The 27,610-nt window shown below is 40.9% G+C and overlaps 1 protein-coding gene across 2 annotated transcripts; it reads left to right on the plus strand.

Moving 5' to 3' along the window:
* Nucleotides 1–29: 29 nt before the first annotated feature.
* Nucleotides 30–26,809, plus strand: LRRC42 (leucine rich repeat containing 42). 2 transcript variants are annotated; one of them, XM_089666580.1, is made up of 8 exons: nt 30–167; nt 5,720–6,174; nt 8,074–8,205; nt 13,136–13,254; nt 13,666–13,754; nt 18,213–18,326; nt 22,268–22,352; nt 24,769–26,809. In XM_089666580.1, exons 2-8 carry the CDS (start codon nt 5,723–5,725, stop codon nt 25,011–25,013), a joined length of 1,236 nt encoding a protein of 411 aa, XP_089522706.1. In that variant the 5' UTR covers nt 30–167; nt 5,720–5,722; the 3' UTR covers nt 25,014–26,809. The 2 variants fall into 2 exon arrangements, with proteins under 2 accessions (XP_089522706.1, XP_089522705.1); XM_089666579.1 differs by having other exon boundaries at nt 30–162.
* Nucleotides 26,810–27,610: the final 801 nt, after the last annotated feature.

Here is a 27,610-nt window from a genome sequence, read left to right on the forward strand (position 1 = left end):
TAGTGCTACGAGGAAAGGTTCCGGGGGGACAAAGGTTCCTAGGGGCAGAAAGCACCTGGCTGTGAGTTCCTCTGTCATTATCTTTTATCAGCCATGCCTGGAGCATTGAGAGATAGATGACCGCTCTGTCGTGACAGAATACTCTCTATGTGCACTGCTGAGGTGAGGTATGTGCTATAGTCCTCCATTACTTTATGTACAGTATGCTGGTATTTGGGGTTATAGTCCTGGAGAAAGTTCCCCTCATCAATGTGATGAAGTTCTAGTTGGGGTTATAGGTACGAAGGACATTTAAAGCCAAAATACTCTTCTTAGTTCTAGATAAAGTGGGGACAAGTTTCTGTCTGAATTTTATTTCCATCTGTGACCCCATTGGGGAGATTTTCCTTCGCATCCTGTCCCTGTGTCACCTATACAGGAAATAAGGGGAGGGGCTGTCTCCCACACAGGACCGCATGGACAGCTATAAAACCATTGTCAGGAGTTGTAACCCTTCCCCCACCCTACTGAATGTTATGTCTGTGACCCATTGGAGAGATTTCCCATCACTTTCTGTCTTGGTAGGAAGTGCAGGAAAATCTCCCCAACAGGGGCCAGGGATGAGGTCTGACGTGTTCAGATCCTAGTCTGAGCCCACCTGAGCTATCCTGCCTGGAAGCTGCCGCTGGACGCGACCAATCATAACCAGCTGAGGCATTCACTGCGCCGCAGCCACATGTAGACACCCCTTCAATGGGGGGTGGGCAGGGAATGCCTCAGCCGCTTATGATTGGCTGTGTACTTCCTGGAGGGATAGCTCAGGTGGGTTCAGACTGGGATCCGAGCACTCGTCCCCAATAGGGTCAAAGATGGCGATACTAGCCTGACAGAGGCTGTAACCCTTTCCTGCTTTCTCTAGAACAAAATGAAAATGGAACTACACTGAGCACCACAAACCAAAAATGCTTTTTAACGTGGTTGTAATGGCTCAAGGTTTTTTACCTTCATGCATGAAGAGAAAATCTGTGTGCTTCAGCCCCCCTAATACTTACTGGAGCCATATCACCATTGGCTCCCAATGCTGTCGATCACAGCCAGTGAGCCAATGAGAAGAGGGAGGCGGGGCTACGTTACAGCTCTGTGTGTGAATGGACACGCAGAGCAGCGACTTGGGAGCAATCCTGCTTGGGTGCCCCCATAGCAAGCTGCTTGCTTTGGGGGCACTCGGCAGGAGGGAGGGGTCAGGAGCACTGGCAGCAGAGCAGAGAAGAGGAGGATCCAGACTGCTCTGTATAAAACCAATGCACACAGCAGGTAAGTGTAGACATGTTTGTTTTGAGGTTTTTTTTAATTGCCTTTAATATTCAGAGCAAACTCCCCCATCCATCCATGCCTCTATGCTTTATTTTCATGAGAAATCACTTTGAAAAACACCTCCTAGCATTTCTGGCCATGGCCATCTTAAAGGCAGATGATTCATGTAGCATTTACTTCCTAGAATCCATCTGCTCTTAGCTCAGGCATGCAGCAGGAGGGTGTGCTTAGCTGAGAAAACCCCTCCTCCCCTCCTGAAGACTCCTGTAATATATGACATCATTTGTCTAGGCAAGAAATGAGGAAGTAACTGAAGAAATGTAAAATAAAAATGTAAAACAAGTAAATATAATACACTCTCCTATCTCTTTATTAATGCCTGCAGCTTAAGGAGTAAAAAAAAAGTCAGTGAAGATTGAGAGAGTGAAGTTCTGCTTTAAATGTGGGCAGCGCAGTGGCTAGATGGTTAGCACTTCCGCCTGGCAGTACTAGGGTCGTTGGTTCGAATCCCAACCACGGCACCACCTGCCTGGAGTTTGCATGTTCTCCCTGTGCCTGCGTGGGTTTCCTCCCACACTCCAAAGACATGCTGGTAGGTTAATTAGATCCTGTCTAAATTGTCCCTAGTATGTATATGGATGTAAGTTAGGGGCCTTAGATTGTACGCTACTTGAGGGTTAAGGACTGATGTGAATGTATAATATATATGTAAAGAGCTGCGTAAACTGACGGCGCTATATCAGTAACTGAAATAAATAAATCCCGGGCACTCATCGACTAATGTTTTCTCGCGTGCCTATATATTTTATGAATATGTTTATTCACCCCAACTCACCATGTAGGTGGGAAATGTTTCTATTTCTGTGTATACCAATTTTTCAATAAAAATATTGAAAGATAAATCCTGGGCACAGCCCCCCCCCCCACAGCAGGGGTTGCAGTAATCTTCCAGTGCGGCGGGTGTTAATAGAGTCTGGGGACCCTGGATGTTCCCCTGCCATTTCTACCCATCTCCTCCATTCATAGTAGCTGTACTTCGCTTCTATGAATGAAAACTGAACTATCAATGGCTGTACATCATTGCTGTGCACTGAGATCCTGATAGTGATGACAGCTGACCCTGTCTGGGCAGTGTGTGTTGGCAAGGCTGCTTGTAGCCCCAGCCAGAGGAGCAGGTGACAGCGTGACAACACAGGAACACAGCTAGCATCATTTGACATAACCTTTAAAACAGGAAGTGTCTGAAAAAGAAGCTTTAATGCAAGATCACAGGGTATTAGTGGACGTAGTCCACCTTTAAGACCATATTTTATGTTGCACCCATATTTGGAGTGTAACCTGAAACATGGTCGCATTCACCAAACCGCCCTCCACATACCTGAGCTGTGGGGTGCTTCTTTCTGCAGGTTGTTTGAATTTTGCCACGAGGGTGTGGGCTCTGTCCATACAGCCAGGTCATCCATTTACACAATCTGTGAATGAGAAGACTACAAGACTCCTCTGCCACCATGGCAGAGGGAGGCATAGGTCTCCGTAGAGCGCAAGTACAGCAACATCACCACAATTGTAGTTCATTGTTTACTTACATAGTTAGTCTGGCTGAAAAAAGACAAAAGTCCATCCAGTTCAACCATAGAAAAAAAAAAACGTTATAATCCTACACCCACAGTTGATCCAGAGAAAAAAACCCAGCAAAGCATGATCCAATTTTTTCCTGCTGGGAAAAATATTCCTTCCTTATCCCCCAAGAGGCAATTGAATATTCCCTGGATCAACTTTTACTTCCTCCAGCCTCATCACGGTGGGCTCAGTCCTCCGCATTCAGACTTAGGGCTGGAATGAAAGCAATGCAGGAGCCTGTGCATTGCACCCACAACACACTGATCACGGTTCAATGCAAAAATGTAATAAGATCCCATATTTTTTTTATTTTATTAATGTGTGCAATTTTTACATTTTTGAAAAAGGTGGACTATGGGGATGATTTACTAAAACTGCGGCACTCAGAATCTGGTGCAGCTGTACATGGTAGCCAATCAGCTTCTAACTTTAGCTTCAATAAAACTTGGAAGCTGATTGGTTTCTATGCAGAGCTGCACTAGATTTTGCACTCTCCAGTTTTAGTAAATAACCCCCATATGCGTTTAATGTGATAAAGCCAAAACGTTTTGTTTTTTTTTAGGAGAAATCTCCCTAAGGGGGCACATGTTTTCACAATAACAGAATCAAACGGGATTTCCTTTTACTGTGAAGGGATTTATTTTGTGTTTCTGTTACAGGAAATGAAATGACAGCTCCCTAATGTTATCAGGACAGCATAAGAAAATAACTGACAGAGATTTTAACTAACTCCCTACTCTATCAAAAAACAAGAAAAAAATTTTGCTTAGAAACACTCTTTTAATCCTTTACAACAGCATAACACATATGTGCAATGGCAGGGCGGGTGAGACTTCACATCAAGCCACTGCACAAATGTGTCCATGGAACATTGAGACTCTATGCCAAGAGCCTGCCCCCCAGTACACTAGCCAGGCTGTCACAGACAGCTTCCAGTCTCTGTTTGGGATCGGGATCCTGTGGGATAGACTCCCAATCATGTGACCGTTGTGCAACCAGTCACAGGGATCATGTGATTGGGAAGCCATCTCTATTTCCTGGTATCTATGCTCGTATAAAAGACTGCTGGGGGGTGTCGGAAAAGGGCTAATGCATACATGAGATTGTAAAGTTTGTATCTACTTTAATTAGTGCCCTCCCAAATTGACATAAGTTATGAGTATAGCAGATATATTAGATTGCTAGCTCTTAGAGACAGAATAGCAACCAAAAATCCAGAAAAAATACACACAAATGTTATAAATTGAGTTGCAGTTCAGTGAGTAAAATAAGTATCTGATCCCCTACCAACCAACAACAATTCTGGCTCCCACAGACTGGCAATGGGCTCATGTGGTCTACAGATTAGTCCTGTCAATTTAGGAAGATGCTCCTAATGACAACTCATTATGTGTATAAAAGACAGCTGTCCACAGAATTTCTTTCTTCCATTCACCATCATAGGCGAGACCAAAGAACTGTCAAAGGACATCAGGGACAAGATGGTAGACCTGCACAAGGCTAGAATGGGCTACAAGATCATCAGCAAGAAGCTTGATGAGGAGGAGACAACTGTTGGAGTGATTATTCGCAAATGGAAGAAATACAAAATAACCATCAATGGCCCTCAGTCTGGAGCTCCATGCAAGATTTCGCCTCATGGGGTAAGGATAATCATGAGAAAAGTGAGGGATCAGCCCAGAACTACATGGGAGGAGCTTGTGAATGATCTCAAGGCAGTTGGGGCCAGTCACCAAACAAACCATTGGTAACACAATATACCGCCATGGATTGAAATCCTGCAGCTCCTGCAAGGTCCCCCTCATCAAGAAGGCACATGTACAGGCCCGTCTGAAGTTTACCAATGAACATCTAAATGATTCAGAGAAGGATTGGGAGAAAGTGCTGTGGTCAGATGAGACCAAAATTGAGCTCTTTGGCATTAACTCGACTCGCTGTGTTTGGAAGAAGAAAAATGCTGACTATGACCCTAAGAACACCATCCCTACAGTCAGGCACGGAGGTGGAAACATTATGCATTGGGGCTGTTTCACTGCTAAAGGTACAGGCCGACTTTGCCGCATTGAGGGGCCAATGGACAGGGCCATGAATTGTAAAATCTTGAATGAGAACCTTCTCCCCTCAGCCAGAACACTGAAGATGGATCGTGGATGGGTCTTCCAGCATGACAATGACCTAAAACATACCTCCAAGGCAACAAAGGAGTGGCTCAAGAAGAAGCACATTAAGATCATGGAGTGGCCTAGCCAGTCTGCAGATCTTAATCTAGAGACTGGCTAGGCCACTGGAGGGAGCTGAAACTTTGAGTTGCCAATCAACAGTCAAGAAACCTTCAGGATTTGGAGAAGATCTGTATAGAAGAGTGGACCAAAATCCCTCCTGAGCTGTGTGCAAACCTGGTAACCAACTACAAGAAACCTCTTACCTTTGTGCTTGCCAGCAAGGGTTTCTCCACCATGTACTCAGTCATGTTTTTCTTGGGGATCAAATACTTATTATACTCACTGAACTGTAACTCAGTTTATAACATTTGTATCGTGTTTTTTTTTTTGTTTTTGTTTTTTGTTTTTTTTTCTGCATTTTTGGTTAATATTCTCATATACCTATAATACAAGTTATAAACCCTTCATTTCTTTCTAAGTGGGCAAACTTACAAAATATGCAGGGGATCAAATAATTATTTTCCCAACTGTACATCTGAAAAATAAAAATTGTAGGGGAGTGCAAATGGTAAATTGAAGTATATAACATGATTATAACCTGAGTTATGATAAAGGTGCTGATAATTTTTCTTCTTTATTTCAAGATTATGTTTCGGTCCTCAGAATCACAGAAGGATGGGGATGAGGGACCTGTATACGTGCGTGAGAAGGGTCGGCTGTACCTGGCAGGTTTGCAGCCCTCAAATGTGAAGTCTTGTCCCCCTCGCCTCTTCTCCAAAGGTTTTTCTGTGGAGCTGTGTGTCAAGGAAGAAGATAACTGTAAACCCAAAGAAAAGCCATTTATCTTCACATACACAGAGGAGGGTAGCTTGCGTTATTCTGCCAAGTCTCTCTTCACCTTGGCTCTGGATCTCATTGCTGATAACATTCAGTATGTCGACTCCTTGCTGGGTTTTCCTGAACAGATTGCAGAGAGGCTGTTCACTGCTGCAGAATCCAGGCAACAGTTCTCCAAACCACACAGCGGCCTTGTGGCCCTTTGCAAATTTACTGAGGCCTATGGGGACCTGATGCTGTCTTCACTGTGTCTGCGGGGCAAGTATGTCTTCCTTTGGGGTGTATTTATAGCTTTAAATGAGTTTGTGTTTTGGAGTGTTATACTGTATTGACCTCTACTTTATATATTTTATTAGAAAGCTTCTATATCTGTGACCTTCACTTTTATCAATATTCAAAGGAAATCTATGGCCACAGCATACACTTTCATTTTATAACATCAGCAATGTAATAACAGCACTAATAACAATACAAACAATAGTTATTCTTGACAATCCAATATAAGCTTCCTTGAAACATCTGCTTTCATTATGAGTGCTGCCTGTCTGCTGGCCGTCTCTTTCCACAACTCCCTGGATTCTCTGAATGCTTTGCAGCTATTCGTCTACTTTTTTATATTCCACTTCTAAGGACTACATATCCCATGGTACATTGCTGCCTGCAAGCAGTGATTCCTGTACTGACTCAGTCTCCTGAAACTCCTCCTCTCATCTCCTCCTGTAGTTCAGAAGGCAGGCTTTATGAAATGTGTGACACAGCAGTGCCTACTCATAGAGCATAGTGACTACGTGTCACAGAATTCAAAAAGTAAATGTGTGGGGATCTTCATAAAGTAAGTTTACAAACGTCAACGTTGTTCAGATTAATAGGAGTAGACTAGAAATAATTGAAATACAATGAAGAAATGTATATATGATTTACATTTTGACCATATATATGCTTTACAGCAGTACAGGCTCCTCTCCTGCACTGAAATTATTTACTCTGATTTCACTGCACACTGTGAGCTTCAAATAATATTCATTGGAAGCTGGAGCACATCCTTTAGAGACCTCCTCATTTTGGGGTTAAAGGAAATCTAGAATCAGCTAGCCCCTACCTTCCCAGGTTTACGTCCCTGGTCCACCCCTTTCATTCATTGGATTTTAGTTATTTCAATTATAGAGGAACAGCATCACATGTGGGCATCATCTAAGGAATCTGCTTCCAGATGCACCCTGCGTTTCAAAGGAAAAAAAAAAAAGAAACCCACATATCCAGAATGACATCCACCCATATTTAAATGTAATTTTTAGAGAGTTTTCAAAAGTCATTAAAAATATAGCTTGACTTTACAGACGGCTAAAGAATGCAACACTTTGAATTTAACTCACTTAAGGCCTTACTTCGTATGAGCAGAAATGTGACAGGTGGGAACACATACCATATACTATAGAACATCACAACTTCTTGCAGTCATTGTAAACATCATAGCATACATGTCATATATTACATTTACCAATATTCTCACCCATCGAGGCATTTTGATAATTTTCATTAGCAAGTCCATAACAGGTGGAGGGGGATTTGGGGAGGAAGAACCAAGGAATGTAAAATATAAGCAAACTAAACTCCAGCTGAGTTATATCAGATATAATGGGACACAAAGGGCCAGGGACTCTATGATGAATCACTTCTGTGACTCCAGTCTTGTTCATTATAAATTCTATTCCATACGCACTGGGGTTGACTTACTAAAGGCAAATAGACTGTGTACTTTGCAAGTGCAGTTGCTCCAGAGCTCTGTTAATAAGTTAAAACTTCACTTTACAAAGAATACCCAATTACATGCAAGGAAAATAGAAAGGACAGCATTTTTGCTATCACGTGATGGAAGGCAGCAGAGTTTCCCTTCATTTACTAAACTCTGGAGCAACTGCACTTGCCAAGTGACCTGTTTGTTTGCCTTTAGTACATCAACCTCATTGGGTCTAGCTCTTCTTCATCCATGGTACTAGCCCTCCATACAAATATGTCATATTATTCAGCAGAGTAAAATCCACTTTTCAAATGAGGATCCCATTATTACTTGTCTTGTTTTTTTTGTTTTTTTTCTTCTTTATGCATTCTTTGATCTTTATGTATAAGAATCTAATGGGTTAATTCATTTTGATGTGTACAGGTACCTTCTAGTGTCTGAGAAGCTGGAAGAGATTAAGTCATTTCGAGATCTATGCAGTTTGGACTTGTCATGTTGTAAATTAGGGGATGATCATGAATTGCTGCAACATATTGCCTCTGACACCCTGAACAGGTATGCAGACATGAGTACGGCACTACTTAAATGAGAATTCCAGCCAGGACTAAGAGTCAGTGAACTGTAGGTTATGTACCCTTGGTATTTCCTTGTTTTACATAGGATATCCAGAAGTCCCTGTACTCAACATCATCAGTTCCATTTTCCAGCACTAAATACACTCATCATTATGTGTGTATGTTGGGGCTAGTGTTGTCCTAAAACCACTGATATTGTATTCCATGAAGCTGTCTGCTGCTATATCAGTCTGATAATATTCATTATGTAAAAAGGGGTGTCTGAGACACAAACAATTGATTTTCAACCTTGGGACTGCTTTGTTTTAGTGCAAGGACAGGGCACCTTTGGTGAAGAAATGGCCTATTTTGGCAAAGAGAAGTTAAATACTGATTCTAAGGAGTTGGTGTAGTATTAGTGGTTAAAGCCCAACTCGAGTCAATTTAAAAAGTCTTTACATGTAAAGCCACAGGATTACCTTGAGCAAAACGTGTGGTTGATACTTACTTAATATTTTTAGCTTGTCTTCTAAAATTACAACTTCTTTATGTCACTTAAAGTATAAGTCCAGTCAAATTCTAACTAATCCCAAACCTACTCCCACCCCCATTCTAAGACTATTGTATCTACCCTGTAAAGAAAAGATGTCTATACTTACCTATTCTGAGGCCTCTCTGGTTCGGTCACATGATCAGGACCCAGAGCCGGCTTCAGTGTAGAGGAGAAGCAGCGACAAGGACTGTAGTGCTTGGGAGATGACACCATTCATAGGCTTACTATTGGGCATCTGTTGTTGGCTGTCCGTCCTCTACACTGAAGTCACTGCTGGGACCCGATCTTGTTACTGGAGCAGCCGGCTTACGATGGCCAGCTTTTATTTAGGTAAAACCTTTATTCCAGTAACTGCTTAACCACTTCCAGTCCGGACACTTTTACCCCCTTCCTGACCAGGGCAATTTTCAGCTTTCAGCGCTATCACACTTTGAGTGACAATTGCACGCTCATGCAACACTATACCCATATGAATTTTTTACCATTTTTTTGAGACCGATAAAACTTTATTTTGGTGGTATTTATTCACCGCTGGGATTTTTAGTTTTTTTGCTGTGTAAATGAAAATGTCCAAAAATTTTGAAAAAAAGTGTTTTTCTTATAAAATTTTGCAAATAATATTTCATCATAAATCCTGGCCAAAATTTATTCCGTTATCTTTTTAGTAAAAAAAAAAAAGCCAAATTAGTTTATAACCAAAAATTTTAATTTGTAAACTTCTTTTTTTTTTTACATTTTTTATTTTTTTTATATTATTTGTTTTATTTTAATTTTTTTTTACATACTGTCACCCTAGCAGTACAGTGTCACCATGGTGACACTGTACTACTTTTGGGGGATGATGTAGATTTTTTTTTTTACACTGATTGCTTTTACACTCAAATAGGATGTAAAAGCAATGATTTCTTTTTCTCTCTGTCTGCATTCTTGCAGCCATTGAGAAATACTGAGTGAACTGTGATTGGTCACAGCTTGTCACATGGTAGAAGGCTGTTGTGAATAGCCTTGTACCATGTGACCTCTGTGATCATTCACATATTTCACACGTAGTAAGCAATGATGTCACAAGTGAAATCTTGCTTATTACTTTGCATGCGATCATTGATTGGCCAATCAGTGATCACATGATCGGGACCTCATACAGAGGTCCCGTCCGACGATCGGTGTTTCACTGTGGCTGGAGGACACAGCGGGCACCGGATCGCGGTGCTGCGCACTCCCGGGGAGCATGCACAAGCAGGGTGCGGGGAGGCCGTTTATAAATGGCCACCCAACCCTGCAGTGCTACCGTCCGGCCGTTTATATACAACGGCCGGTCAGGAAGTGGTTAAAAAATAATAACTGGCGTTTGGTTTCAATTTATTAGTGTATCCAAATCTGCTGGTACATCTAATACTCCCCTCCTCCCAAGACTGACAGTGCTGCTGTCCAAAGTTGCTCCTGTCCTCCTTCATCAAGAGTTGAGGCACTCTAAAACTGGAGGTGTGTTGCTAGCTAGATCATCAGGTGAAAATAGTCTAAAAAATAGAAAACTAATGCTGCCACCACATCTAATAATTAGCTGCATTTTTGGTTTAGGTGTAAAACCACTTTAAGGTGTGGGTAGGTTTACTCAGGAGTTACATTTTTATTTTTTTGAAAGAAGGAAAGGGTCAGGTCTTGGGGTCCAGCTAAATGTATATATGTATGTATGTATATTTGTAAAGGTGCTATTGACATTGCATTTTCACCACATGACAGTAACAACCCATGCAATCCATACATACAAAGAAACCAAACAAATACATTCAGAAATTAAGTTTTATGTGTAATATATAATGGAATGGCACAGGGAAAAAGTATTGAACACGCTAACTGAAATTTATTTAACCACTTGCCCTCCAGAAGATTTACCCCCACCCCCCCCCCTTCCCGATCAGGTCATTTTTTTGTGCTACAGCGCTGCGTAACTGTAACTGATAATTGCAGTCATGCAACTCTGCACCGAAATGAAATTTGTTTTTTTTTTTTTTTTTTTTCCCCCCCCACAAATAGAGCTTTCTTTCGGTGGTATTTGATCACCTCTGCATTTTTGTTTTTTTCTATTTTTTGCGCTATAAACAAAAAAAGGCCGACAATTTTGAAAAAAAAACCAATATTTTTGACTTTTAGTTATAAAACATATCCAGTAAAAAAAATTTTACAAATCTAATTTCGTCATAAATTTAGTTCAAAATGTATTCTGCTACATGTCTTAAAAAAATCCCAATATGTGTAAAAAAAAATTGGTTGACATGAACGTTATAGCATCTACAAATGGCGGTATATATACTGGATTTTTTTTTAAAATTCATTTTATACTAGTAATGGCGGCGTTCAGCGACCTATAGTGGGACTGCGGCGCACATTTTGACACTGGGGGGAGGGGGAACTGATTAACTGCCACTGACATCCCAATGACACTAATACAGTGATCAGTGCTAATAAAAAGCCCTGACACTGTACTAATGGCACTGGGCAGGAAGTGGTAAACATCTGGGGCGATCAAAGGGCTAACTGTGTGCAATTTTTTTATTTTATTTTTTTTTTTGTGTGTGTTTTACTAGGGAACCATGCTGCTTTGTATTGCTCTGCTATGCAGAGCAACAGCTGAGGCACTCTAAAACTGGAGGTGTGAAATGCATAGTATTGCTACAAAGCAGCATGTGGTGCTGACAGGGGAGAGATCTGTGTTGTTTACATACAGACTTTTCCCCTGTCAATGTTCCTTGGTGATCACCGGGTGCCGGCGGGGAATCTCCATCCGGGACCCGGTGACCTACATCTGTAGCCCCGAATGGCGGCACGCGCCCCCTACCCGGAAATGCAAAATTATGTGTATACAGTATACGTAACTTTGCTCAGCCCTGCTGCCGTAGTTCTTCTGTAGGGTGGCGGGGAACCGGTTAATACCTCGTACAAAATCCTATGTTGGTAATAGCTTCAAGACACCTCATGTATGGGGAACTAGTCGCATGCATTGCTTAGGTGTGGTTTTGGCCAATTCTTCCACACAAACAGTCTTCAAATCTTGAAGTGATCTTCAGTTCTTTCCAATAGATTTTCTATTTGATTCAAGTTAGGTGATTGGCGGGGCCATTCTAGCAGCTTTATTTTCTTTCTTTGAAACCAGTTGAGAGATTTCTTTGTGTTTGGGATCATTGTCTTGCTGAACTGTCCACGCTTGTTTCATCTTCAATCCTGGTAGATTGCATCAGATTTTTATCAAGAATGTCTCGGTACATTTTTCCATTCATCCTTCCTTCAATGACATGACGTTTGCCAGTACCGTATGCTGAAAAACAGCCCCACACCATGATGTTCCCACCTCCATGCTTCACTGTTGGTATGGTGTTTGGGGTAATGTGCAGTGCCATTTGACCTCCAAACATGGCGTGTATTATGGCATCCAAAGAGTTCAATTTTGTTCTCATCTGACCAGACTACTATTCTCCCAGTATTTCACAGGCTTTTCTAAATGTTGTGCAGCAAATTTTAAATGCGCTTCAACATGCTTTTTCTTCAGCAATGGAGTCGTGCGCAGTGAGTGTGCATACAGACCATGGCGGTTGAGTGCATTACTTATTTTCTTTTAAATAATTGTACCTGCTAATTCCAGGTCTTTCTGAAGCTCTTCACAAGTGGTCCTTGGCTCTTGGACAACTCTTCTGAGCATTCTTTTCACTTTCACTCTATCAGAAATCTTGTGAGGAGCACCTAGTCATGGCCAGTTTATGATGAAATTTATGTTCTTTCTACTTCTGGATTATGGTTCCAACAGTGCTCACTGGAACATTCAGAAGTTTAGAAATCCTTCTGTAACCAATGCCATCAGTATGTTTTGCAACAATAAGGTTGAGAAGGTCTTGAGAGACTTCTTTGCTTTTACCCATCTCGAGATTTTTCTTGTGTGACACCTTGGTAATGATGACCTTTTATAGGTCATCAGTTGACACTGAACCAGCTGATATTAGTTTGCACTGACAAGGGGCAGGATTGCTTTCTAATTACTGATAGATTTTAGCTGATGTCTTGGCTTTCAATGCCTGTTTGCACCTCCCTTTCTTCATGTGTTCAATACTTTCTCCCTGTGTCATTCCATTTTATTACATATACCTTAATTTCCGAACTTATTTGTTTTGGTTTCTTTGTATGTGTGGGTTGTTACTGTCATGTGGTGAAACTTTCATGTCAATACCACCTTTAGAAATATATTTACTGAGAAATATGGTGACGTGTTTTACCCACTGTATATAGAAAAAATGTTTTGTTTTGTTTCAGATCCTATTCTTGAGTTACCTTTGTTTTCTATGCATATAACGTACATTATAATACGTGGCTTGTTTTGCTCTCTGTGCAGCTTGAGAAATCTATACTTAAAGGATAATTGCCTGTCTGATGTTGGGATTAGGAAAATGACAGCTCCAGTGAGGATCCTACACAGAGGACTGGGAAGCCTAACATTGATGGATCTTTCTTGTGAGGCTGTATTCTTACACTTTGTATCTTTTTTATTTGTTTCTTTATGGCAACATGTACATTGCCAACAGCAATTCTCCTTACTTACACGACTACCTAATTAATTTAATTCCTTGACTACATTTAAAGGAAACCACTACTGTGAGAAATACGGAGGCTGCCACTGCAATCCTCTTCTTCTGGAAATTCTAGTTGCCTGGCTATTGTGCTGTTCTGTTGGCTTTAATGCTTTGAGTCACTGAGCCAAGATAGGTGTGATGATCAGGAGTTGTTTTAAGTGACTTCACTAGTTACATGCTTGTTGGGTCAGTGGCTCAGTAAATATAGAAGCCGGAGACAGCCAAGAAGTTAACATTTTCAGAAAGAGGTTTACAGTAACAGCCCCTGTTTTTGTTCATATTTCCATTCTAGGTAACCCAGGACTCACAGACGTGGGGCTCAAATTCCTGTATGTTTTTAAACAGCTCCAGTTCTTGGACATATCTGATACAGGTGTGCAGGTAAGTGTTTTATTATCAACTTCAGTCCCAGAGCACTCTTCCCCACACAAGGCCAGAGTGCTTTGGAGATATATTGGAGATGTTTCTTTTACACCCTGGAACTGTAGAAACACTCAAGGAGAAATGCGTATCTAAAATAGACCGCACCAGATTTGAACAAATCATTTATCAATACTTTAATAAATATATACAGAAAATGTGTACAAAGAGCTATATTCTTTCTAAGACATTTTACTGTACATAAAGGCATTAAAACACCATGGTGTTGCATGCTTCCCCTACCTATAAAGGTGTGTATGTGTGTAATAGATACAGTATATATAACTCTTAACAACCACATCTGAATAAAGTTGGAAAAATAAGATGCTCTCCTAGACAGACAGACATATATATATATATATATAATATATATAATGTATATATGTATGTGTGTGCACATAAAGTTAACCCAACAAACAGATGCCTATGGGCTGCCTGCATTTACACCCACATGAACTTTAATGGCATCCCAGTCTTAGTCCGTAGGGTTCAATATTGAGTTGGCCCCGCCCTTTACAGCTATAACAGCTTCAACTCTTCTGGGAAGGCTGCCCACAAGGTTTAGGAGGGTGTCTATGGGAAGGTTTGACCATTCTTTCAGAAGCACATTTGTGAGGTCAGGCACTGATGGAGGATGAGAAGGCCTAGCTCATAGTCTCCACTCCTAATTCATCCCAAAGGTGTTCTATCGGGTTGAGGTCAGGAATCTGTGCAGACCAGTCAAGTTCCTCCACCCCAAACTCGCTGATCCATGTCTTTATGGACCTTGGTTTGTGCAGTCATGTTGGAACAGCAAGGGGCCATCCCAAACTGTTCCCACAAAGTTGGGAGCATGAAATTGTCCAAAATGTCTTGGTATGCTGACGCCTTAAGAGTTCCCTTCACTGGAACTAAGGGGCCAACCCCTGAAAAACAACCCCACATCACAATCCCAGTTGCTTCCATTGTGTTATAATACCGCTAACCGTTGACTGTGAATTACTTAGTAGCGAGGAAATGTCACGGATGCACCTTTTGCACAGGCGGCAACCTATCCACGCTGAGCTCCTGAGAGCGACCCATTATTTCACAAATGTTTGTAGAAATAGTCTGCATGCCTAGGTGCTTGATTTTATACACCTGTGGCTGTGGAGATGATTAGAGCACCTGAATCCAATGATTAGAGGGATATCTCAATACTTTTGGCACTATATTGTATCTTTACCTTGACCAATCTTGTGATCTTAACCACTTGCCTACAGGGCACTTATACCCCCTTCCTGCCCAGGCCAGTTTTTAGCTTTCAGCGCTGTCACACTTTGAATGACAATTGTGTGGTCATGCAACACTGTACCCATATGAACTTTTTATCATTTGTTTGAGACCGATTTCTTTTGGTGGTATTTAATCGCCTCCTGGGTTTTTTTTTTTTATTGCTAAACAAACAAAAAACAACTGATGTTGAAAAAAAAATATTTTTTTCTTAGTTTTTGTTATATAATTTTGTAAATAAGTGATTTTTCTCCTTCACTGATGTGCGTTAATGAGGCTGCAGTGATGGGCATTGACAGGCATCACTGATGGGCACTGTTAGGCGGCACTGACTGGCACTGATTGGCAACACTGATAGTAGGTGGCACTGAAAGGCAGCTCAGATGGGCACTGATGTGGCATTGATGTGCTCTGGTAGGCACTGATATGTGGCATTGAGGCATTGATGGGCACTGGCAGGTGGCATTGATGGGCACTGGCAGGTGGCATTGATGGGCACTGGCAGGTGGCATTGATGGGGCTACACTGATCATCAGTGTAGATGTCCCCTCTGAGGAATGCCGATTACCAGCTCTCTTCTCCTCTGTCAGCGTGACAGCTCGTGAGGAGAGAAATGCCCATAACCAGCATTTCCCTATTTACATGCGATCCGCCGTGATTGGACACAGCTGATCACATGACTGAGCCGACATCTCTGGCTCTTTCCATTGATTGGTGATCCGCTGTGTCCCAGGGACACAGTGCACCACTGATCGCCACGCTCCCTTTGCCGCGCATGCGCAGTTAGAGTGGGAGGACGTCATAAGACGTCCTCCCAGAACGAGAGAACCGCCTTGTGCCCGTCATTACCTTATACGGTGGGCGGGAGGTGGTTAAACAGTAAAAATGAGTATCCAAGGTATAACCAAAATCTTTTAGTATGAGTACTAATATTTAGTTGCATTGAGGAAGGACAATGGTATACACCACTATTAATGTATCCAAACATTAATTTTTTGGTGGCCCCCAAAAAAGACTATTCAATATGAAAAGGGTTCTGTATTAATACAGTTCCACATAGACTACAAACTTTGGGCATAGTTCAAAAGTCAGGATCCACCCAGTTAAGCTTGTATTTCTACAGTTGAAATAGATTTATTGAATCACAAGGTGTAATACTGTTCCATAAAAAGAGGTGAAAGTTCTCCCCCTCCACAAGATGGCTTCCTCATCAGTGTCAATTATCAAGGTCAGGGTTTCTCAACCAGGGTTCCTTCAGAGGTTGCCAGGGCTTCCTCAGGCAATAAGTGATTTCTGGCTTTCAGATGGATGAGTAACCACTGACACCAATGATCTTCTAGCTATCTGTAAAGGGGGAATTCTTTCCAATGACCACAAATGTAAAGAGCATTCTTTCCACGGACCATTACACTAATGTACTGTCAGCTGTAAATACAATAATTATTAGCAGGGGTTCCCTCAAGCCATAAAGTTTTTCAAGGTTTCCTCCATGATTCAAAAGGTTGAGGAAGGCTGATCTAGATGATGGTAGTGTAGGTTGTAGCTCATAAAACCTAGCAGCAATATCAAGATCATCTGTTCTTATATAATGGAGGAAGATGACCTGTCCTTTCACTTCATAGATGTAAAGCAATCCTTTAGCGTGATATTGCTTCTATATATTATATTGTAAAGCGCTGAGCAAACTGTTGACGCTATATAAATCCTGTATAATAATAATACATTGTATGGTGGACAAAAGTGTTAGTATCTTTGCTAAACCAGCATCAAAACTAGTTAGGTGAATAACAGAAAAAGAGAGAAGTCCGGCACCAACCCAGTTTGAAATAAAATCATGTATAGTTTATTAACGTGGAACTGCACTGCATCTGGGTCTCACAAACCAAAAATACTATTTAAGCATTTTTAATATTCAAAGCAAACTCCCCCATCCATCCATGTCTCAATGCTTTATTTTGTTGAGAAATCATTTTGAAAAACATCCCCTGTCATTTCTGGCAGTGACCATCTTAAAGCGTTATGAAACCCAGGACCCTGCACATTCACTATATCCGTTTTCCCACAGAAAATGGAAATGCAATTATTTTAGTAAATATAAACTGCTAAATACCTTTTTTCATCAGCAGTTAAGAGCAGTCTTGTGACTTCTATCAGTGTCCAGCAGAGCACGTTAAAACTTGTAGGAGGAGTTTTCATTCTGCTCTAGGAGGATGCAGAACCCCTGAGCTCTGTCTGGACCGAGATGATTGGCCCTGTGCTGATCACATGCACTCTACGAAGGGTGAAAAAAAACTCCTCCCTAGCCATACACACCAAACTGAGCATGTGCAGAATGACTCCACACAATACTTCTTATCAGGAGATAAGAGGGGGACACTGGAGACAGGATCGAACAGCCTTTTTACACAATGCAGAGGATTAACCCCTTAGGTTCCACAGTGAGTATAACCAGCAAGCTTTACTGCATAAACAGACTGATTTTACTGTTGTGGGTTTAGTAACACTTTAAGGGCAGGTGATTCATGCATCACTTGCATCCTGGAATCCATCTGCTCTTAGCTCAGGCACAGGCTGAGCCCTCCCTTCCTGAAGACTCCTTGGATGTATAACCATTTGCATAGGCATGGAAACCAGGAAGTAACTGAAGAAATGTAAAATAAAAAAAGTTTAAAACAAGTAAATTTGATATACTTTCCTATCTATATACTAATGCTAGCAGCATAAGTATTAAAAATAGTCCATGTTGATTGAGAGAGTGAAGTTCCACTTTAGTGTTCCATCAAGATATAAAAGAATCCATTATACAGCAAGATTGACGTGTTTCAGCCCTAACCTCTGGACCTTAGTCATAGGTGAATAATGCTCCCATTTTTCTTAGGATGGATCTTTGTATGAAATAAATGAAAAGAAAAAAAAAGAATATATATATTCTCTGTATATAGAATTACAGTCTCAAGATTTGGGCATAGTGGAGTTCTGTATCCCAAAAGAAAAAGTTCTACCAGTTGGAGCTTTCTATTCGAGTTGGTCAGTTTTTGCTTTCTATTGTGGTACCTTGTGTGCCCACATACCATTGATCTAGGATAAAGTATGTGGTTCTAATCTGTATGTTTCTTAGAATGAAGAAACCTGAAATATATGATCTCGGTTTTGTTTCTTTGTCAATAGGATTCCATTGTCACCCGTAAGACGATAGAAGAAAGGATGGGACTGCGCCTTGCCCTAAAACCCCTCTCTCAGTTTAATCACATAGACTGCAGGACTCAGGGCTGGGCTGAGCAGGTAGCTATAATCTATACTGCTTTCTTACAGTATTATCCACGGAAAACTGACTGTTAAGTATAATTTTCATGTACCTCTCCCTTTGTTTACCTGGCAAACAAACAGAGGAAAGGTTACAGCAGTGGAAACCTAAAGATAGAAAATCATTACAGATTTGAAACGCGCAAAGGCTGTTGATACAGTGCACTAAAAATAAACACAGAATTAGAGACCATAAGCAGCATTGAATACATTTGCTATAGTTTATGATGCCGAATAAAATTAAAGATTCTGCTAAATCAAATTGTAGTACCTGTACCACCACCTACAGCAGCTTTTCTCCACCTTTAACAGAGAAACCCTTGAAGTTAAATTTCAGCTTTCACGGAACCCCTGCTAATAATTACTAATAGAATTTACAGCTCACAGTACATTAGTGTGGTGGTCAGTAGGAGGAATACTTCTTACATCAGTGGTTAGTGGAAAGAATGTCCCCTACATTGGTGGTTAGTGGAAAGAATGTCCCCTTACATTGGTGTTCGGTGGGGAGATTGCTCTTTACTTTGATGGTTATTGGAAATAATGTCTCTTTACATTGGTGTTCAGTGGGGAGATTGCTCCTTACATTGGTGGCCCATGGGAAGAATGTTCCTTACATTGCTGGTCAGTGGGAAGAATGCTTTCTCCCCCCCCCCCCCCCCCCACACACACACACCTTACATTGGTGGTCAATGGGAAGAATGCCCCCCTTACATTGGTGGTCAGTGGGAAGAGTATTCACATTGCATTGGTGGTCAGTGGGGAGAATGCCCCCCTTGCATTGGTGGTCAGTGGGGAGAATGTCCCCCTTGCATTGGTGGTCAGTGGGGAGAATGTCCCCCTTGCATTGGTGGTCAGTGGGGAGAATGCCCCTTTTACAAATATCTAAAATGGATTATGGTGTTGATTACTACTATGTGCCTTGGATTGAGGCTAGTACACACTGTAGTGGGATGTGCTCTGCTCATTTTTTTCATTTAAAAGATATGTTGAAAATATTTTTTAATAAAAATAATTAATCAGAAAATTACAGACTTGATTTACAATGCAAAGGGGTTAAAAAAAAAATCTACATAATTGTATAAATAATGTTTAATTTAAATAATATGATTGGCACATCAAACATTTGTACATGATTTAGATATACTGTATCTTAATGTAACAGAAAAAAAAATGAATTTTAGTTTAATGTAAACCATACAGCTGTGAAGAATAAATTATTAAAAGTCCCAAATAGGAATACCAATGAACCAAAGCAGCAATTTATCAATATAGAATAGAGTACATAAGTCACAAAATAATGAAAAAAAAAATATAAAGTGCACCATGTGTTCAGATAACAGACAATGAAATATTTGTATATTCTTAACAATCTGTACAAGAACTTTAAACCATCGCTAATATTCTGATGATTTTGTGAAATTTGAAGATGAATTTCTCCTCAATGCCTACGGGGCTTGTTTTTAAGTGCTTTTACTGCTTGCTCAAAATATGTAAATACTTTAATCTTCAAGTCCACTTTATGTGGAAAAACGATGCATTGGCTGAAATGCAGTCATATAAAAACAAAGAACCACAATACTAATGATTATGGGGAATGTGGGTCCCTATTGTCATGTTCTTAGACAGGGACTCTTTTCGAGTGCAGATTGGAACTCTCAAGCACAGAGTGAGGAGTGTATCATTAAGGACAAATTTCTGATCAAGACTATGCTCTGACATTATCCATAAAGTAGTATAGGTGAGTGATCGTCCTTGTAACCTTTGATAGTACAGGCAGTGTTTAGTCACTCCATTGTTTTATAGTGGTGGGACATGGGTGAGTAACAAACTGAACACCTTTACACAGCTTGTTAAAAGTAAGGAGCTACAACTCTAATCCTTTGCAGATGTAGCTAGCTGGTTTTTCCTGCTTCTTGCTGATCTTTGGCCTCAATACCTTGAGCCTCTGACCCAGACTTGCATATTTTGTTTTAGGTCAGTAATTCAAAGTATTGAAATCACAGTGTCCGCATAACAGCCAGAAAATTAGCATTGTTAGAGGGAAATCCACAATGATATCCCCAATACTTGTAACAGGTTTACTTTTAATACAGATTCAAAATCCTGGAGTGCTGAAGTCTGTCCCTGCCTATGTAAGGATCTATGCATATGGGCTTTGGGATTGTGCCAATGGCATCAGTTTGTTGGCTTGAGGTGTGTCAGAAATCATTCATCATTCAAGGACAGGTGCACCTGATTGACAGTTGACCTCCTTCTGACCTGCGGTTGACCTACTTCAAGCAGGTTTTGCATTTCTATAGACTATGGAATGCAAAACCCCTCAAACACGAAGACAAGCCCACAAGCTCTAAAGCAGCTCACAGGAACTATATAGGCACCAGAGTTGTAAGATTTACCTTCTGATTTGGAGAAAGGTACATGCAAGGGTAAACTATATTTTTCATCTTGGTACATGATGATAATTTTGAATCGCTTAATTATCTGGAAATTAAAAGCTACAAACGGGTAGACACCGTTCCATCCACTGACAGCAACGATTGGGACACCGTTCCATCCACTGACAGCAACGATTGGGACACCCGTTCCATCCACTGACAGCAACGATTGGGACACCGTTCCATCCACTGACAGCAACGATGGGGCACCGTTCCATCCACTGACAGCAACGATGGGGCACCGTTCCATCCACTGACAGCAACGATGGGGCACCGTTCCATCCACTGACAGCAACGATGGGGCACCGTTCCATCCACTGACAGCAACGATGGGACACCGTTCCATCCACTGACAGCAACGATGGGACACCGTTCCATCCAGTGACATCAACATAGGGGCACCGTTCCTTCCACTGACACCAACGATGTAGCACTGTTCTTTCCACTGACACCAACGATGAGGGACTATTCCCTACTGATCACAGGTATTTATGTAATTTATCTACTCCCACTGACCACGTAGCCTACGGCATTGTTTACTCCAACTGGCCACAGTCCAGCCCTCTTGAAGTCTGAAGGGCAGTAAATTGGCCCTTTGTTTAGAAAGTTTAGAGACCCCTGCTATAGAGCATAATATATACAACAAAGCAGGAATAACAGTAAGAGACCAGCTTAGGACCAAACCTGCTTTTTACAGGAATAAGGGTAGAAAGAGATAATTGGGTGAAGAAGATGGTAGTGTGTGCCTTGGCAGATATTGGAGGAAGACACATTGCTTAAAGGAGAAGTATAGCCAAAGCTATTTTGGATTTACTTCTCCTATGGGCCACCGGAGTCCAGTTCATTGTGCACTCCTGTGACCCTCTTTCAGCTGACCGCTGGCTGAAAGACACTGTTGGCTGATTTCACAGAGCCGGTCCAGGCTCTGAAAAGATCCCGGCTATAAGGTCGGCATTAACCCAGAAGCCTGGACTGGCACCTGGCTCAGCCTCTCGGCGATCTGCCGAGAACCTGAGCCAGCCCCTCCCACTCCCTCCATAGCCCAGCACTCCAGTTCGCGCTGGAGGGGCAGAGAAGAGAACCGGAAGCAGAGTCACAACTTTCTGCTCAGAGCAGAGGGGAGAACTGAGCGATCAACAGTGATTGATCTCTCAATTCTCTGTGCAGAGTCGGCAGGGGACAGATGCAGAATCGGATCAATGCTGCATCCACCTAGATGAGTATAAAGGTTTTTTTTTTACTTGTCTTTTAATCAGTGATTTAAGTAAATATTGTAGGCTACATTGTAAACGTTTACCTGAAAGAAGGAATTTTAACATTGGAGGGGTCGGTAAATGTTAAATAGCATTTGTTGCAACTCTTGCAAACATGTTTTCATTAATATAACATTTAGGGAGGCATTTTGTAAATGTATGTGTTGCAATGTATTAGTACACAGTATGATCTGAGACTAGTCCACTTAGTTTGATGAATCTTGTATTTCAGCTTTTGAATCAGTGGAATACAGTTGTTGCGTCAGCTGCAAAGCCAAAAGAGTCTGTGAAATCCAGGTCTGCAGCTCAGCACTTTTGTAAGTGTCTGGAAATACTTCCATATATCATTTTGTGTGAAATGTTTTTATTATACGCTTTTCTAAGTTTAGATAGTAACAGTGATACAGATATCTTTAAAGCAGTGTTTCTCAACTCCAGTCCTCATGGACCCCCAACAGGTCATGTTTTCAGGATTTCCCTCAGATGAAACAGCTGTGGTAATTACTAAGGCAGTGAAACTGATCAAATCACCTGTGCAAAATAATGGAAATCCTGAAAACATGACCTGTTGGGGGTCCATGAGGACTGGAATTGAGAAACACTGCTTTAAAGAGACTCTGACGTTATAATAAAACAAAGAAAACTGCTTTAGGTATAACATACAGGCACCTAGAAGTGCTGGCACAAAGCTACAGAAGCCTTCCAAACCCAGTTCTTACAGTTAAACAACCTCCTCCCCCCCCCCCCCCGCACCCACAGAAGGCAGCCTTGTCAGCTAACAGGAATGGAGGGATGCGAGAAGAGGACAGGAAGTACTGAAGATTTACCTGTCAGCTAGGGAATGACCTGTGATGGGAGGGTTTGGGAAGCTGCTTCGGGTATGTGCAGGCACAGCTAGGTGCCCACACTTTGTGCCTGGAGCTGTTAGTCTGTTTATTTTTTTAAGACTGATTCTTGTTAAATATGCTGTATAGTAATAAAGGTGCAAAAGCACCTACAGCATGCTAAACTCTAACATGATTTTTTTTTCTCTTGTAATTATACTTCTTGAAAGATGTTTTATCACATCTGAAGTGCTATCAGAACTGGATGAATCAGGCCCAGTGTCAGCATAGCACAGTGTGGGGGCTCGTTATTTTGTTAGGGGCAGTAGGATGCCATATACAGTATTCAAGTGGTTGATGTCAGCAGAGTTTTGTAGTTTCATAAACATTATGGAGACGAAAGGTAGAAACTTTAAACATTTGGACAAGCCTACACACTGGTTTATATTATATATAGGGAAGATGATATGCTTGGTGAGTTTTAGATATACTAGGAGTGATCTATTAAAGGCAAACAGGCTGTTCACTTTGCAATGGAATTTTCCCTTGGCTTAGTGAATGATGTAAAGCTCAACGGACTTGCATCACCCAAACATAAATACTGTTTTTTTTGTGATTTTTTATTTTTTTTTATTTTTTTTTTTTTGTTTTGTTTTGTTTGCAAAAAATACCCAATCGTATAAAGTAGAAAAGTGAGTTTCCACCACTTTCATTAATCCAGGAGAACAGTCTCTTGCAAAGTAACAGCCTATCTGCCTTTAGAAAAACAACCCTACTGTCAGGGGTGGACTGACAACTCATGGGGCCCCCGGGCAATAGGGGATCATGGGGCCCCTGTGTCCTTGCCCAAACTCAAAAAAGCCTATGAAAAAGGTACCAGGGGCATCTCATGGGGCCCCCTACTGACCCCAGGCCCTCGGGCACTGCCCGAGTTTCCAAATGCTCAGTCCGCCCCTGCCTACTGTATTCACTGAGCCTGCTGTTTACAGTCACAAGTCCAAAAAAGTTGAGATTGGGATGCTGTGTAAAATTTACATAAAAACAAAATGCAATAATTTGCAAATCTCATAAACCGATATTTTATTCACAATAGGAATTTTTGTAGCTGCAGCTTTTCACAGATTGGTGAACCTCTGCCCAGCTTTACTTCCGAGACACTCTTACTTTCCAAGATGCTCTTTTTATACCTAATCATGTTACTGACCTGTTGCAAATTAACCTAATTAGTTGCAAAATGTTCTTCCAGCTCATCCTTGTTACTACCGCTTAGGCTGGCCATACATTATACAATTATCTTCCAATTTTCTGCCCAATTTCCTTTAGATTTACCTTCAACTGTGTAGTGCAAGGGCCTGCCTAATTAGATTCAACTGAAAGTGTTGTTTAGGTTTGTCCTCCTATTATATGGTTTTTGGTAAATCTAAACCAAAAATCTCCAGATAATTGTATAATGTATGGCCAGCTTTACTTTGCCAGCTTTTTAGGACCCTGTCCCAACGTTTTTGAGACGTGCTGCTGCCACTATCAATTTCAAAATGACCTTATTTCTTTCTTAAAATTAGTAAATTTTCTCAATTTAAACATTTTTGTTTTCTATTGCGAATAAAATATGGATTTATGAAATTTGCAGCATATTGCATTTGTTTTTATGTAGATTTTATACAACGTCCCAACTTTTTTGGAGTTGGGGTTGTAGAAGGAGGGATCGCCCTTGGTGAATACTACGAGGTTAAATGGCCTATACGTTCTGTTCTCAGACTCATTTCTTGGGGACCTTTGTATCTTTTTCCCGTGCTGTATTTACGTTCCGTGGGCATTACATGGGGATCCCACTTATTATTGTATTTAGATTTATGTCATGCAAATATACCTGATAAATGTGTTTTTTGTTTGTTTGTTTTTTTAATAGATGGAAAAGAGAGGGTAAATCCTAGAGATCTGGAGGTCTCTACCATAAATTGTACAGCAATCGCACAATTTAAACCACTGCAGTTCTACAGTCAGGACAGAGGGAAGTTTACGACCCTATCAGGACACTTTCCAGTAAAAAGGACTAATGACAATAAAACCCAAGATGCCGTTTGTTCTGCCCCTGCAAAAAGACTGTGTGTGTCTTTAACTGCAGAGGACTGGGACTTACTAAATTCTTACTGAGGCACCTCTATCCTAGTTAAGTCTCCATGATCAGGAAGGAGCCACACTTCCATGCTGGTCAGACCTCAATGAGTACACACAGTTTATGTGTGTGTTAGCCACTTTGCTCTATAGCAGTTGGAGTACAATGAGAAAACTGAAACTTCCTTTTATTATAGAGCACAGAGAACACCTGTAAGCATGTGAAACTGTAACGTGAATGCTTTACTAAAGGTTTGGACTAAGATTTGCTTTAGTTTGGGGTATTGGGCTTGTCAACCTTAATTTACAAAAAGGCCCATCAACAATCAAGAGAATGACATATTCCAAACTACAAAATGATAAAGCTTTGGTTACATTTTCTTCTTTTTTTTTTCAGAAGATTATTTAGCACTACCTAGCGTGCCAGTCTCCAAAGTTTGGTAACATGGCTCAGCTGTTAATACCATCTCTTGTGCCCACCCCTGATCTCCAGCTGAGATAGGAGGGAATTTTTCTATTTGACTGTTCACAGTAGATCATGCCCAGCACAGGACTCACCTCCCTGTATTTCAAGTATGGGCACAATTATTGGCATGCAAACAGAATAAAGAATCCATGCATGCCAGGTGATTCTAAACTAGCCTTTTCTGCTCAATACAAAATGCAGAACTGTTTGCTGCAAGGTGCTGTAATCATTTAATGTGAATATGTGCCCTGCTGTAATCACCTCTATATCTATAAGCATTGTGCAGAAAATGATTTTCACAACACAACAGGCATTTTTTTTATCTCGGCAGCCTGCTAGCCTTCTAATGTAAACACACGGCAGGTATTCCTAAGCAGTTAGAAACTATCTGAAATCCAACTTCAGAGTGTGTGGTGTGATATTTGAAGCGCTTTGAGATAAATTAACTTCGCATTTAGAGAGGTCAGGGATGGCTTGTTCTAAAGCCCTTTGACTTTTTGTTAAAAATATGTAAATAGTTTAACGTCCATAGTCTGGTACAGGTGTAATTTAAATATCTTAGGCCACCTACATGTTTAAACATATGCCTATCTTTGGAAAAAAAATGCAAACTGAAGAAATTTTTATTGTGTTTCACATTAGCCCTTTTCCACTCGCCATGGCCCTTTTAGGCGGGAGAATGGGACAGATTTTCCACTCACATGACCACTGTGATTGACTGTCACAATGGTCACATGATCAGGAGCCTATACCACTGATCATAACTAGAAATTGGGGTCTGTTAATGACAGCTCAGACACTGCTGGTAGTGCACATTGAGCACATTCTCAGCACAGAAACCTCAGTCACCATGGACTCATATGTGCAGTGTGGAAGCATTAGGGCCAGTCTTCTTTGCCACTGCATGTGTTACATGGGCAGTAAGATGGTAATCCTCATAAATGTATTAATTGCATGGTTTAAGCAAGCCTTTGGATGTTTGTGGGGACCTATAGTTGTTTAGAAGCAATACGCAGAGTTTTATAGTTTCACAAGCGTGCAGAGATTATAAACAGCTAAAAGGCTAGATAAACCCAAAAACAATACGGTGATATATTGCAGCTTATCAGTCCTTAGCATGAAAAAAATGAAAACTAAAGCAGCCAACACATCAAAGAACATTCTCAGTAAGTACAGAAAATATCTGTTGATATTGCCAGAAATGCAGTGTCCTTGTCATTTCCTGTGGGATATATTTAGATGAAGACTGATGAACGCCACTGTGAAAGTTGGCATTTATGGTAAGAATCTACTGTTTAGAGAGCAAACTTCGAAATTATATAATGTTCTGTGTTTTTATGCTTTCAAAATAAAGTCTATTTTGGTACTATGTACAGCTTCCTGTGTAAAAAAAACAAAAAAAAATTACTTTCATGGTTTATCCTATGTACTATACTGTATACACTGGTTAAAAAAAATATTGTCAGTGAAATAGAACAGAAAATCAGCCGGTCATTTTTTCATCAGGACAAACAGGCTATTCAAACTTGCATCTTTATAATACTTTATAATAACAAGTTAGTGAGGTTCAAGATCTGTCCGAGGTAAGGGATCTTTGACCTACAGAAACTGTGTACAAAAGCGCATTCATAGAAGTGTCACGTGCAGGTAATTCATGTCAACAATCTGTCTGTTGGTTGGTTAATGTCCAGAACTTGTGTGATTTTGTTATGCTTTGTTTTCTTTTGTTTAGTTGTTTTTTTTATATATATATTCTAAATCTGTTGCCTGTGAGCCATGTTTCTTCTCTGAGCTGTTTGGTGTTATTTTTCTGCAACCTTTAATGTGGTTCTCCACCTTTACCATCGCTATAATTAGTTTGTTTGGGCCAAGCTGGCTCAAATGAACTAATTTTAGACTAACAGGTGTGCTCGCTGTATAAACCATATGGAGCTTTAGCTGCATACGGTATACAGCACTGTGTTCCGGCAGCGGGGGAGGAATTTCCCTTCCCACACCCAGAACAAAGTTGAGTCAGGCTGAGCACTGTTTAGCCATTCACGGGCAGCTTTGTAATCTTGAATGAACACAAATCTTTCTCTGATTGGGTCGGATGTCACCCACCCACTTCTCTGCCTTAGGGGAAGCTTTGTATTCATTCATTACAAAGCTGCTTATGAATGGCTGAGCA

The sequence above is a fragment of the Staurois parvus genome, unplaced genomic scaffold (genome assembly GCF_062004578.1).
Source record: "Staurois parvus isolate SC_StPar_1 unplaced genomic scaffold, SC_StPar_1.0 ptg002753l, whole genome shotgun sequence".
Lineage (NCBI taxonomy): Eukaryota > Metazoa > Chordata > Amphibia > Anura > Ranidae > Staurois > Staurois parvus.

What these genes read in the sequence shown, in the direction of transcription:
- LRRC42 (XM_089666579.1), top strand. An exon ending in TATCTGATACAGGTGTGCAG is followed by an intron (nt 13,755 to 18,212) that starts GTAAGTGTTTTA and finishes CTTTGTCAATAG; the next exon opens with GATTCCATTGTCACCCGTAA. An exon ending in GTCTGCAGCTCAGCACTTTT is followed by an intron (nt 22,353 to 24,768) that starts GTAAGTGTCTGG and finishes TTTTTTTAATAG; the next exon opens with ATGGAAAAGAGAGGGTAAAT.